Source organism: Phalacrocorax aristotelis, chromosome 10, assembly GCF_949628215.1.
Source record: "Phalacrocorax aristotelis chromosome 10, bGulAri2.1, whole genome shotgun sequence".
In the NCBI taxonomy this organism is placed as follows: domain Eukaryota; kingdom Metazoa; phylum Chordata; class Aves; order Suliformes; family Phalacrocoracidae; genus Phalacrocorax; species Phalacrocorax aristotelis.
The window spans coordinates 8857847-8870638 of record NC_134285.1 but is presented as its reverse complement, the minus strand read 5'-3'; the positions used below and the strand labels follow the sequence as shown (position 1 = coordinate 8870638).

General features: G+C 40.0%; 3 protein-coding genes across 8 annotated transcripts in view; 2 read left to right on the top strand and 1 right to left on the bottom strand.

Moving 5' to 3' along the window:
• Positions 1–4091, top strand: part of METTL9 (methyltransferase 9, His-X-His N1(pi)-histidine) — a 20310-nt gene extending 16219 nt beyond the window's left edge. For both annotated transcript variants that reach the window (XR_012662471.1, XM_075105051.1), the window contains one exon: positions 3367–4091. Coding sequence is in view for 1 of the 2 variants with exons in the window: in XM_075105051.1 (XP_074961152.1) it covers positions 3367–3572 (206 nt within the window). In the remaining variant the exon portion in view is untranslated. The remainder of the gene's footprint in view (positions 1–3366) is intronic.
• IGSF6 (immunoglobulin superfamily member 6) overlaps positions 1–12792 on the bottom strand; it is a 16722-nt gene extending 3930 nt beyond the window's left edge. The window contains exons 1-4 of one of the 3 annotated variants that reach the window (XM_075105052.1): positions 12550–12792; positions 9650–9789; positions 2479–2570; positions 339–689 (exon numbers count right to left, since the gene is read on the bottom strand). In XM_075105052.1, the coding sequence (XP_074961153.1) occupies positions 339–689; positions 2479–2545 (418 nt within the window). In that variant the 5' untranslated portion in view covers positions 2546–2570; positions 9650–9789; positions 12550–12792. Of the gene's footprint in view, positions 1–338; positions 690–2478; positions 2747–9649; positions 9790–12436; positions 12456–12549 lie in introns of those variants that run through there. The other 2 variants (XM_075105053.1, XM_075105054.1) reach the window with 2 other exon arrangements.
• Positions 6353–12792, top strand: part of OTOA (otoancorin) — a 39807-nt gene continuing 33367 nt past the window's right edge. Inside the window, exons 1-7 of one of the 3 annotated variants that reach the window (XM_075105047.1) lie at positions 6353–6399; positions 9010–9090; positions 9438–9466; positions 9560–9590; positions 9683–9710; positions 10637–10724; positions 12048–12179. In XM_075105047.1, the coding sequence (XP_074961148.1) occupies positions 9012–9090; positions 9438–9466; positions 9560–9590; positions 9683–9710; positions 10637–10724; positions 12048–12179 (387 nt within the window). In that variant the 5' untranslated portion in view covers positions 6353–6399; positions 9010–9011. Of the gene's footprint in view, positions 6400–8475; positions 8543–9006; positions 9091–9437; positions 9467–9559; positions 9591–9682; positions 9711–10636; positions 10725–12047; positions 12180–12792 lie in introns of those variants that run through there. The other 2 variants (XM_075105049.1, XM_075105046.1) reach the window with 2 other exon arrangements.

Here is a 12792-nt window from a genome sequence, read left to right as displayed (position 1 = left end):
GATACTTCCTTTCTGATAGCCATTAAAGCCTTTATGTAAGGGGATGTAGAGTATGGTTAAATAATACAACTACAAAACTTCTTTTGTTTGTAGAATTCTAGAGTCATTTGCCATCATATGACAGAACAGTCTAATTAGCAAATGAGGTTAAGATGCTTATTCATAGAATCCCTCCATGGTTTTACTATTAATATTTTAATATAGTCATACTACTCCTAACAGTTTTGTTCATACTTCCATCTTAAATTATGTTCTTGAGAGTGTAAAGAAAGAGAGTATTTAGGAAAGTTAATTTATTTCTTTTAAGATGCTTCATTAAGAAGAAATGATCAACTGACCTTTTTTAATTAGTACTGTTCCATCTCCTGTTTGTTTAGACCTGGTTGTATTTGAATCTGAAAATGCTATTCCACAGATATAAACAGCATTGTCATCTACAGTCAGATTATTGATCTGAAGTGAAACGTTATTTCCTGATAAGTGTACTTTGTACTTCTGATTATCTCTGCATGCAGGAGTACACAAATCCTCATGCTTATTAGTTAAAAAGCGAAACCATAGAAATTGGGGTAGAGACGAGGAGCATCCAGAGGCAGAGAAAGCACATGTTAGGAACACAGTTTGCATGGAGTAGTCAGCTTCCTGAAATCTCGGTTGTCTTACAGTGACTTGGCAGGTATCTGCAACACCTGTTAAGAATAAACAATTGGTAATGGGAGGGACAATTAAAAAGCAAGGTGTAATCTAAAAAGAAAATAAGCTACTTCTGGTTCACAGAATCACTGAACAGTAGGGGTTGGAAGGCATCATCTCGTCCAACCCCCCTGCTTGAGCAGGCACACCCAGAGCAGGGGCACAGGAACGTGTCCAGGCAGGGTTTGAATGACTCCAGGGAAGAAACTCCACAGCCTCCCTGGGCAGCCTGTGCCACTGCTCTGGCACCCTCAGAGAAAAGGTGGGAAGAAAGGAAGGAAAACAACCATGTTTCAAACTTGAATTTTTTAAGGTTGTTTCAAGCAAACTTTTCTATTAGATAATTCCTACAGCTCGCCCATGTGTTCATGTAACAGTTTTATCTATGTGGTAATGTGCTTAGATTTCTGTTTTTCTGAAAAAGTATAGAGAAGATTTATATAACTAAAATAATGTGAATGTCTCCTTGGGCCCTGGAGAAGACCAAAAGAATAAGTTGTGTAGTTCCCTGCCTCAGATTTAGTCCTGAGTGTTTTGGGGATTTGGGGGGATAATGGGTGGTGGGGGGGTGGGTGTTGTGTGATGTGTTGAGATGCTCAGTGGAGTAGTTCTGCAAGGGTTTCTCCCACTTTTCCTGATGAGTCAAGTGAGACAGCCTGATGGCAGGCAGTGGAAGTGGAGACATTTATAATTTAGCAATTTCATGACATTGATTAGAATTCCTAATAGTTCCTAGACATTCTTCCACTTCATCAGATTGACTCTGGGTTTCTAAGGATAATACTACTGCTCATTGGCTCTGACATTTAAAAATGTGTGCAGAGAAAACAGGAAGGTTAATCAGAGAGGAGAATTCTAATTAAGGAACTGAAATGTGAGGTTTAGTGACTGGTCTGTGAGATTTATTTATTTTTTTAAGTCCTTATTGAAATCCGTAATTTAAATACTGTTTTAGTATATTTAACTTTATTCAAATAAATTGTTTAGTTATTTAAACAATGGAATTGAGATTATTGTGGTGAAAATAAAGGTAGTAGTTTAACAGCATCCTTTTCTACTTCCTCGAAAATAACAAATTAGAAGAAAAATAAACTGAAGTCTCTTAATCTACTGCTGAATCACAATTATAAACCTGTCCACAGTGGACAATCAGCGTTGTCCCTTCATCATTTTTCTCACTACGTGCTTTATGGACCAAATCCAAGCAGATTAAGTGTCTGTGACTTCTACAGGAATAAAATGAAACTACTTCAGTGTCAGATCAACATCAGAGCAGTTCCATGTCAGCTACAGCAGTCTGAAGATTGTAATAATATAAATTGTTGGCGTACGTGCAGCCTGTGTGGTGAAAGGCAGTTGCTTCTGCAGTTGATCCCCTTTTCTACCTTACTCTAGGGCTGTGGGTGGCCTTGCAGAGCAGAACTCCATGGCTTCAGTTCATGTAGATACCGTCTGCTGAACTTCCCAAACCCTCCTCCCAAACAAGCACAGCTGCACTAAAACCATACTGCTGCTGGAGCATTCTTTGCAGGGGAGTGCAGTAGGATTTGACCCAGAAATTGTAGATTACAGGAGCATTTCAGACTTTTGGAAGAGAAAGCATTTGCTAACAGTCATTTAATTTGGAAGTTGTATGAAGATAGCAGAAATTAGCTTGAATCTCGGAGAAACTTTTAACTGCTGTTATTTTGTAGCAATGTTGCAAATTACAACCACAATATTTTCAGTCTTGTGTAACTGCTATTACATAGGAAAATAAGAAACTTAAAAAAAAAAGAGTCTTACCAGCACCATACAGAATCCAGTCAAATGCCAGCATTAGCACGTTCTTTAATTTGTTGAAAGATGCCATTTCTTGTATCTCTCAGGAAATGATTCTGCTTGAAGGAAGAGGAACTTAGGAAATCTTTGGAGTTGCAGAACAGTGTGAGTCACAAGAGTTAGAACTTCCTGTTTAGAAGGGTGCTTACTATTGCACTTAGCAAACTGGTTAAAGGTACAGACCAAACAGAAAGCATTTGTTATTTGTGGATGACATTACTTGGAAAATGAGTGAAGAGTTTTAAATATTGAACTTCTGAGAGTTGTACCTGTAATCCTTCAGATTATTTTGTTGGATATGGCAAATGACAATATGTTTTCCAGCATGCTACAAGTGTTCGGCTTCTTACTTTTGTATGACCTTAAGCAGTCCTTGCCGTATCAGCTAGTAGGTGGCCACTGGAGGAACAAAGATTCTGTAGCTATCCATTTTAATGTTGTGGTCCGCTGACGGAAGCTTCAGAGCAAATCATAATTTTCAACTTGCTGGCTCTACCTTTGGCCAGACAGTGAGCATAAAGAAAGAATTTTATAATGCTGGAAAAGATCTTCATTAAATAGTCTATCTGTCCATCCATGTCTGCTGAACACCAGCCTCACTAGTGGAAGTTACTTTTCAGCCAATGTTGGAACTGCTAGTTAAAAATGTAACAAAAGATAACCTTAAGAAGGAACTGCTTCTGAACAATGGGCAAAAACTTGAACTGATCTTGCAACAGCTCTGCAAATGGCTTGTCAACCTCCTGTTTGGAGTGGAATGGAATATAATCTGTGTAATATGCTTCTGTAAGAAAATGCAACCCATAATAAAGTTTTCTTTATAATTTAAACACAACTGTTTTGTTTTCTCAGTAGGTGGCAAGTGGGAAAAGCCCTCAGAAGTTTTGGAAATCAAAGGGCACACTTGGGAAGAACAGGTGAATAGCCTGCCAGAAGTTTTCAGTAAAGCTGGTTTTGCCATAGAGGCTTTCACCAGACTGCCATACCTATGTGAAGGTGACATGTATAATGACTACTATGTACTAGATGATGCTGTCTTCGTCCTCAAGCCAGTGTAAGCATGTATGAAGTAAATCTCCAGAATCTAACCCAAGAAGCAGCCTCTAAAAGAGGGGTTTGATTTATGGTTACTTAAAGGAAGGGAATTCGGGGATTACCATGCTAAATAAATACCATGTAAGAAATTTAAGGCCAAAATACTAATGTATTCCTTTGTAGTGTGATTAGGAAAAAAGGTTGTTTTTTAAACAGACTCTTCAGTTGAGAATTTCTTTTTTACCAGCTCTTAAACCAACAAAACATTCTGCAGTCCAGTAGTAATGGGGGATATTTTTTTATACTTACATGCAACAGGGATCAGATCTAAACAAAAGCAATAGTCCTAACAATGATGAAGCTGATACAATGTGAACTGTTAAAGAAATAAAGTGAAATCTGGCAATAAAGTTATCCATTCAGTTCAAGCCGTGTTGAATATAAACTGTTGAAATGGATATTCTTCCATGCTAAGTTACTTTCTCTCTTACTGTCATTCTTCACATGTTTTTAATCATGCTAATAAACTTTTTTTGAGATGACTTTTTGCATCAACCTTTGTGTTCATTTTTGTAACCATAGCCATGCTTGTCTGCAGCAACTGCTCTTTGTGTTGAGAATCAAGCTCTCAGTAGCGGCACAACCTTGTGTTTATTTAAACAGCTTTTAAGTATTGTTTAAAGGGATAGCAGTCCACAAAAAATTATCACTTTTGGTTGGGTTTCCTTCATGTTCCTCTCAAAGCCTCATAAATCCTCATTGCTTTTGCATATGCCATTTTCTGGCTGAAGGGGTTACAGCAGAACTTGCCAAAACCATCTCTGAGGATCAGGCTGTAGGGACCTGATTTTGAAGGTTTTGCTAGCTTGGGATGTTCTCTTTTTTTCAGGAACACAAGATAAATGCAATTTATTTTAACATACCTTGTTTTAAAAACTTTGTTTAAAATGGATGATTTCTGGTAGTTGGGATATAACCTTACTTTATAACAAGTGGCATCATAAGTAGTACAGAACTGGCAGGCGTATGTCTTGTGTTTCTTGGGATGTAACTGCTGTGACAGAAGCAGAGAAACCTCAGCTTGTGTATCAGCTGGTAAGTAAAGAAAGAACTGATGTTTCTTCTGCTTTTGAATTCTAAAGTTGTGCATTATGTTTTTTGTTTGATTTTTTTCATGATTGGTGATCTTACACCAGTTGGATGCTTCAGCGTGTCTTTTTAGGTTTATGTTGGACTTCCTTTGCCTGATGGTTAGTGATTTCTCTTGCTAATTTAATAGCCTTTTATTCTCAGTCATCTTTGTGAAATAAAGTATTCTGTAGTATGGGGCGAGGGGTTTGACTGGTGGGGTTTTTTTCAGCAGTGATTCAGGCTCATTATTCTTCTCATTTCAGCATGTGATGTTGAATTTTGGCACAGAGTATAATCAGATTTGTCTGCTGGAAAAATGAGCTACACATGCTTTGGAGTGAATCCATTCATTTTTGTTTTGTTACCTTTATTTGTACTCATCTAGTAGTGAGAAAACACTTTTCTTATTGTGTAATGAATTTAACTTCATGTAGCAAATACTAAGACAAAATTATTCGAAGGTTCGTAAGTGTTTTAATCCCACAGGTTAAAAAATGCACATCAGACTACGCATTTCACATCTCCTGTCTTTTAGGCCTGCCACTTAAGACTTTGGTTTGTTGCGAGGTTTTGGGATAGAACGTGCAAAATAGTATTTAATTATTAATAATAGTATTTTTTTTCTGATTATTTCCTTTTTAGTTCCCTCTATTATAAAGTATTCTTGCACTTGAGACAAGGAATTAAAATACTTACTAAAACATGATCAAGAATGGAAAAGCTATGAACAGCACAAATTTAAATTCTAAGGGACCATGTTCAACAGGATAAAAACCTGCTTAGTCCTGTTGAAGGTACAGAGTAGCCCTGAGAGACTGAACCTACACCCATACTTGTAAAATCAGAGTCCCTTGCAAAGGAAGGGGCGTAATGTAGCTCATTGCGTCAGGGGAGGGACTTCTTTCTCTTTCCAGGCTTTGAGAGTGCATTTGTGTGTAGTTAATGTCTCTCACACATCCTGTGCAGAGAAACTCTTGAGTCCAGTAATTGATTAGAGTGCCTGAAATACTTCAAGATGTCATCCAAGGAGACAAGTCTATTGCAAGTCTGATGTCCAAATTCATTATGCCTGGGCTTGGGGAACCTGCCTCGTCCCTCCGATGTCCCTGTCCTGCTGTGGGTGACGGTGTGCAAGTCACACCTCAGTGGTCTCACTAATGTGCAGTGTTTTGCCCTGGAGAGTAACTAAACTATCTGTTCTGTCAAGGTGGCTCTGGATGTGTTGCTTCACAGGAAAAAGATGCTGTGCAAGGGCATGATATAGTCGGAAACTTTCAACACAAAGTTGGAACAGCTTCGTCTCAGAAACCACAACCCCCTTTTGCTGGGTGATCCCAGGTACAGTCAGTTCGTATACTGCTCTGAGGAGCCCAGGGCCACCTGCCCATGTTCAGGGTGGGGAGGTGGGGGGAGCAGGGTGCTGGGCAGCACCAGGCTGGCCAGGTGTGTTGCCCCTATGCAAATCATTGAGCTCTCTTCATCTCGGGAGGGGAAGCATCCTCTTCTGTCCACTGTAGGAGTCCCCAGCCTGGCCCTCTGAGCCCCCCAGCAGAGGAGACTGTCCCTCCCATCTGGCTGAAGGTTGGGTGCTGCTAGGCAGAAACCTGAGGCTGTGAGGCGGTGCTGGCCCCAGTCCCTGCCCCCTGCTCTGGGGACCCTGGGAACTCCCAGCTCATTGCACTGTGAGTGCAGGGAAGGAGGCGCACACAGCAGAGACAGGTAAAGTGCTGTGGGGTCCTGGCTCTCCCCATAGATGCCCAAGAACCCCACATCTCTCTCTTCTCTTCTACCCTCCCCTTACTTCCCCCCATTCCTTGCCAGCCTGAACTTGAGGGTTCCCTCACCGCATATTGGGCTTTTTTGCAGGGGTGCTGAGAGCCTGGCTGCAAGGGGGAGGACAGGCACTAGCGGTGCATGGGCTTATCAGCAAGACTCTGATTATGAGCTTAGCTTTCTGGTTATCAAGCCTCAGATAAGGCAGCGGCTGCATTGGAGTGAGTGATAAAATGTGTACGATTTCGTTACATGGAAGAGCGGCTGTTCAGGAAACAAGGGGAGAAGGTAATCTGGGAGCTCCTCATAACCAGAGAGTCCTGCAAGGGTGACATCTCAGAGATCTGATCAAAGCATATGCTGCCGTGGTGCAAGGAGCAGTCTCTGGGGAAATGCTGGATGGGATCTGCAGAGATCTGCGTTTGGGGTTGTCTAAAAGCTGCGGTGAACTTCTGCAAACGAACTAGTTTCACCAACAAAAGGGACTATTTAATCCTGCAAATTGTCTTATCAGGCAGGGCTATTTCACAGGAGACTTTTCCCGCACCTGCCAATTGTCACTCAGGATAAAACAGCACTTTCCTTAGGATTTAATCTCTTTCTGTATTAATTCAGCATGCTTTAATTAAAACACACTCCCCGGTCAAAGTGATTGAGTTGGAATAAACAAATCAGGATTGACATTGGTAGCATGATTTAAGCTATGCAAAGTAATCAAACCTTACTGCAAAATTTATAGGGCAAAGGCACAAACACAAAGTTCATTGTCTAGGAAACCAGATATGTCTGAATGAGAGACAGGTACTGTGGCACTCCCAAAAGAACAGCTGAAAAGGGGTTTGGTGTGTGCAAGAACAGGCAGAGGCGATAGTTTCTTAAAGTCTAATGTTTAAGTTTTTCATCATCTGTCAGTTTGAGTCACTCCTGTTACAAGACTGGAGTTAAGTATTCGCGATAGACTGAAGTATTGCTAGAGGCTGTTGAAAGACATTTTCACAAAAGAGTACCTTACTGATACGTGAGATTAAACAATCTGAAAAAGGCATTAATATTTATCAGATATTGAGATCTGTAACTCAACCCGTGGCAGAGAACTTAAAAAAAAAAAAGAGAATGGTTCCAAATTTGGCAACAAAAATGCAGAAATTAAGTGTGGCTGCAGATAAACGCTTGCAAGGGAGGGAAAACCTAAAATATTCGTCTCGGGGTCAGAGCAAGTTGGTCAGCGGGGCCCTCTGTGTCATTTGTTAAAATCATGGACTAATCCCAGTGTAAGAAGCTGCAATCTGTAGAGCAGAGCATCATCTAATATCTCAGATTAATTAATTGTTTTACCTGTGAGAATGGTGACTCTCACGGCTGGTCAGAGGGCCAGGCTGAGGGTGCAGAGGCAAAAATCCTCTCTGCAATAAATTTGGTGCAACGTGGATTAAAGCAGCTAATGGTCCCAGGAGGACCTGTCAAGGGGATGCGGCTGCAGAAACACCTGTGTGAGTGAGACCTGCGGAGTCTCTGCTCCCTTTCCATCCCTGCTGCTTCTCAGGCTGGGCATTACTGCAATGTGTATCCATGTCCTTCAGGAGCTAGACCAAAAGCAACAAATTCATTTCGTATAGGACAATTGTGAGACTGTCAGTCTTTTCTGATGAGAACCAGTGACACTCTGGTGAAAAGCTATGGGTATCCCATTACTGCCCTGCCAGCTAATTTATTTTTCAATGATCTTTATCCTGCATAGCACAGGGCATCAGGGATAGCAAAGGCTAGTTAAACACATATATCTACAGAAACTGTGTCCTAGCTGATAGTGAAAAATCGATGGTGTACTTTTCATGAGTACAAAGAAGAGTGCTTTGATCCATCTAAATGAAGTAGAGTGGTCTTGAACCCCATTTCCCAAATGTGTCACTAGCCTTCTGTTTCAGAAGGGCACAAGGACATTTCCCCCCTTTTTTTTGCAAAGTGACGGCAGCTGGGGAGGGGAGCACCGGGGAGCACCCACTCCTTCAGCCTTTCAGCCTCTCTGCAAATGGAAGGTCCCAGACCTGGTCTGCAGTAATAGTGCAGGCAACTTAACAAGCTAGAAAAGGTTTATGGTTTGCTTGGAGTTTCTTTACTATTTCCATTTTAACTTCCTCTATTTCTTTTCCATTTTATCTGAGTTTAAAAGGCTTTTGTTTGGTTGGTTGTGTTTTGTTTGTTTTTTTTTTAACTAAACTGCATTTAAGTCATATTTAGGTGGAGTGGGGCTTAGTAAATAAACAGTGCCACTAGGAAGAAAATTAAAGAGCTACTTGCTAAAAGGAGAATAAATGTAGCTGCATGTATACACTTGGTGGACTTGTATTTGCATAAAATATATAACCTGGAAAAAGATCTAAATTAAAAGCTTGGGAGCGAGCACTTTTAGATCTCTGGTATCTGTCTGTACTCCATGGCTTAGGCTGTCTCTGATTTATAGCTATGAAAGTTTTGGGTGAATATTGCCTTTTGACTCGGTTCTTTTTATTTTCCTTTTCAATCAAAATATCTTCTCATTCTAATAAACACTAGAAGAAATGTCCAGACTTTTGAAGATATGTTTCATATTGATATCAGTGCATCATGCTGCGATTACACACAATCAGACCTCTGAAGGTAAGACCGGAACTCCTATATGAGGGATATATATTGTGTGGATGGAAAAAGCTATGTGTAGTAAAATAGATGCGGTACTGTTCAGTGACTAGGACCATATTCTCTGCTCTCTTGACTTCATGGAGCTATGCCAGCAAAGAATTTAACCAAGATTACTTATTATTTACTAGCCTTTTGTCTTCACTGTTTTTCTGTAAATACATTTAATCAAAACTGCACTAAATGTTTATAAATAAATGATGTGCATATATAGTTTCAATCACTGCATACAATACATGTATTTTTTATAAGACAGTTGAATGGTAAAACATTAAATCACCTTTTAGTAACGGGATAATCTCTTACAGATTTGCCTCCATTATTACACAAAGCTGTGGTTAGTATTTTTATTTTATCTCTCTACTAACATTTTATATTATAATCTAAAAATAATAATCTATTACACACAGTTATATTTTTTTTTCCCTAGGAGGAAGTAATAACCGGGAAATATCTGAATGGTAATGTACACATTGTTCCCACTTATGCTTCTAAAAGGAATTAAAACTCAATATCTCACCATAACTTTTTATGTTCCATTTTTCATATGTAGCCCTCCTTGATATGCTTCATTTTCAGAGGTAATGTATTACTCTCACCATCTTGATTTTTCAGTATTATCTTGCACTTCAGATATGATCTGTTTCATTTCCACAGAAACTGGAACATTATGGATAGAATGAAATTGGCATGTGTGATTACTTTGTTTTAGATCTCCTGTGAGGAGCATTTCCCTTTAACAAGGAAAAAGCTGTTTTTCATGATAAAGCAAAAAACATGCATAGAATGAAGCTGAGAATAAATACCTGCTACAGTTTTCAAAAGTTTTGATAATTGACTTTGTTCATATGTTTCAGAATGGCTTCTTAAGGAAACTAGATGCAGTTCCAGCTTTCTGTCCATCTTCCTCTCTCAGTCCTGCTCCATCCCCCATCCATCCCACTTCTTCCAGCTCCTGGCAACTTTTGAATTATTTGCTAACTTTGTCTAAATTTGAAAGAGCAGTATAAGCCTCAAAGGCAATTCCACTGCTACGTATTTTGAGAAAATCAATGGATGCATAAAGAAGACACACTGAAATTAATGACTCTGCTGAGGGAAAGGCAGCAGACATTAGTCAATGTATTTCTTTCTACAAGCGGATCAGAACAGCCATAACAGGGTGCCAGGAAGCACACCTATAGCTCCAGACTGGCCACAGCACAGCTTGTCTCCTGCCTGGAGATGGTACTAATGGCAACATGTTGGAAAACTGTGTTTATTGTGGCTGGTTGTGGAGTTAGATTTAAAACCCCATAACTAATTCATTACGTTCCTCATTGAACCATGTGTTTTCATTGCTTTAAATAGGTCAGCTATTAGTCTTGCTAGGCCAGAAAGCTGAATACTTGTGTCATTATGGTGTTAGTAACAGTGTTTGCTTTCTTATTCTTGTTTTGTCTTGTAATCTGCTATTTTACACGTTATATTATTTTACTGGCATTTTTGGTCCTGTTTTCTGTTACAGTTCTAATGTCTGGACAGCAGATATGCTTACAAAAGTCATGGCATATTTTCATGCCCAGGAAGTTATATTTACTCTTAGCAGCCTACAGGTTTGTGTCGTTTAAAATGCATGAAAATTTTAATTTAAAAGGCATTTGAAAAGCAACCTATCTCTGTAGACAAAACAGGTTGTCACTAGTAGAGATAATAAACAGATCTACAGTGTAGCAGATAATAGGTTTTTTTGGTTCTCCACAAAATAGCAGGCTTCTCCCAGATTTTGCCTGTGGCTGTGGCTTGCGCTGCTTCTGATGGAATGAGAGGCTCCAGAGCATCCTACAAAACACATCCACCCTTTAAGGCTCCTCCGAACTCTGTTTTTGTAAATTGTCAACATGGAAGTGATATAGTTGTTGTTCTTCATCTCTGGTCATTATGATTAGTTATGAGGTGGTTTAAGTGGAGCTGTAGCCTGCTAATGAAAACCTGACCCTCTCCTTCCTCCCTGCATGCAGATACACTCTGAAAAAGGAAAGTGTCAAATCTGTGATCTCTGAGCCGCAAACATTCCCAAAAGCCCACAGCCATGCAGGTCCACAGCGCTTGAACCTTTTCCCAAGCTCTATTTCACTGTCACAGCTCATCCAAACCTACGCGAGACTAATAGTGCCTCTTCCCATTTGGTTAGATTTAGTAACAGCTAAGGCTGTAAGCAGGCCTGGACCTCCTGGACAGCAAGGACCTAACTATGTTAATATTTGTTGGTGGCGATGCAAGCTAAGCAAAGATGACAAAGAACAGTTTCAATTCAAATTCCAAACCAATTCTGAAATAATTCTGTCAGGAATTAGACGGAATTTTGCTCCGGTCTGGTGCTAATGAGCCTTACAGTGCTTTCTGTTCCAATGTTGTAATTCCCCTTAGATTTTCAGAAAAGGCACGAGACTGTTAACTGGTAATGCAGTTTGATGTGAGAGAGAATATGTTTGCCTTACAAATGGTACAGACTTTTCCTCCCTTCTAATTGCACATTTCCTTCCTTTTTTAAAGTAATAATAATATGCATATGGTACCTGATTTTTTTGAGCTCTTTAAAAGGTTCATTTTCACAGCTCTGCTGTGTGAAACAGAAAAGCATTATTACTCTTGTTTTATGAAGTGAGAAACTGAGGCATTTTTGTTAAACGGCTCATTGGAGAGGACTGACTCATGAAGCCAAGAATAGGATTTAAAAATTACTGTCTTTCAGCATTGGATTTAGATTATTTTTGTTTACAGTTTGTGTTGAGTACAGTTATTCTAGTTGTTGACAACACAGACAATACAGAAGCTAAGCACTTTTTTCTCCTTAAGGAGAGATTTTCAGGGAGTAAAAGATGTCCCTAATACAGTACAGGTTTTATGTATATTACCCATATTTTTCTATACTTCAGATATCCATAAAAAGCTACCTGAAGAACCTTTTATACCAGCCTAGGCAACTACTGTTTGAATTTCAACAGCTCGATCAGCTGCAGTTCCAAACTGCAATGAAGTATCTCTTCAACAGCAGAAAGGACCATCTTGTAAGTCACTTTGCACTTGTGAAAAATAAAACCTGCTGCCAGTGGTTTAGATAAATGGGAAAGAGCCAGGCTGGGGGTCTCACAGTGCATGCCATGCAGTTATTAGCTGGCTAGTATTAGACGCCGGGAGCCCCTCTGCTTAGGTTGGACTTATTTCATTTAATTCTTGTTGTCTAAAAGTTTGGTGCCAAGTCCAAGTCAGTCTGGATTTTCTCCGTAATCACTGGAGAGAAACACATCTCCAGAGAATGATTTACCTTCCTATGCAAGTATCTAAGGTAGGTAGGACCAGCTGTTCTCAGGGAGTATCTCCTTCTCTTCAGTGGCTAGAAAGAGAGCCAAGATGACTAAAGAAAGTGAAATTAGTTACCTTGTTAATCCGTTGTGGGAGCATGCAAGCAAATTCTTTGTCAGTTTGGAGGGGAGGCGTTTTAACACCATTTGCTTGCCTCTGTGGTGTGTTCCCTGTGTGGCCCATCTTAAAAGTCTCGCTCAAAGTCAGTGAGTGCCACCTAGGGAGGATCACCCCTGCAGAGGGAATCTCTGCTTTGGGGGTGGGATCACAGCCTGATGTATAAGAGCACTTGGCACCTTCCCTGCTGGGACAAAGGGT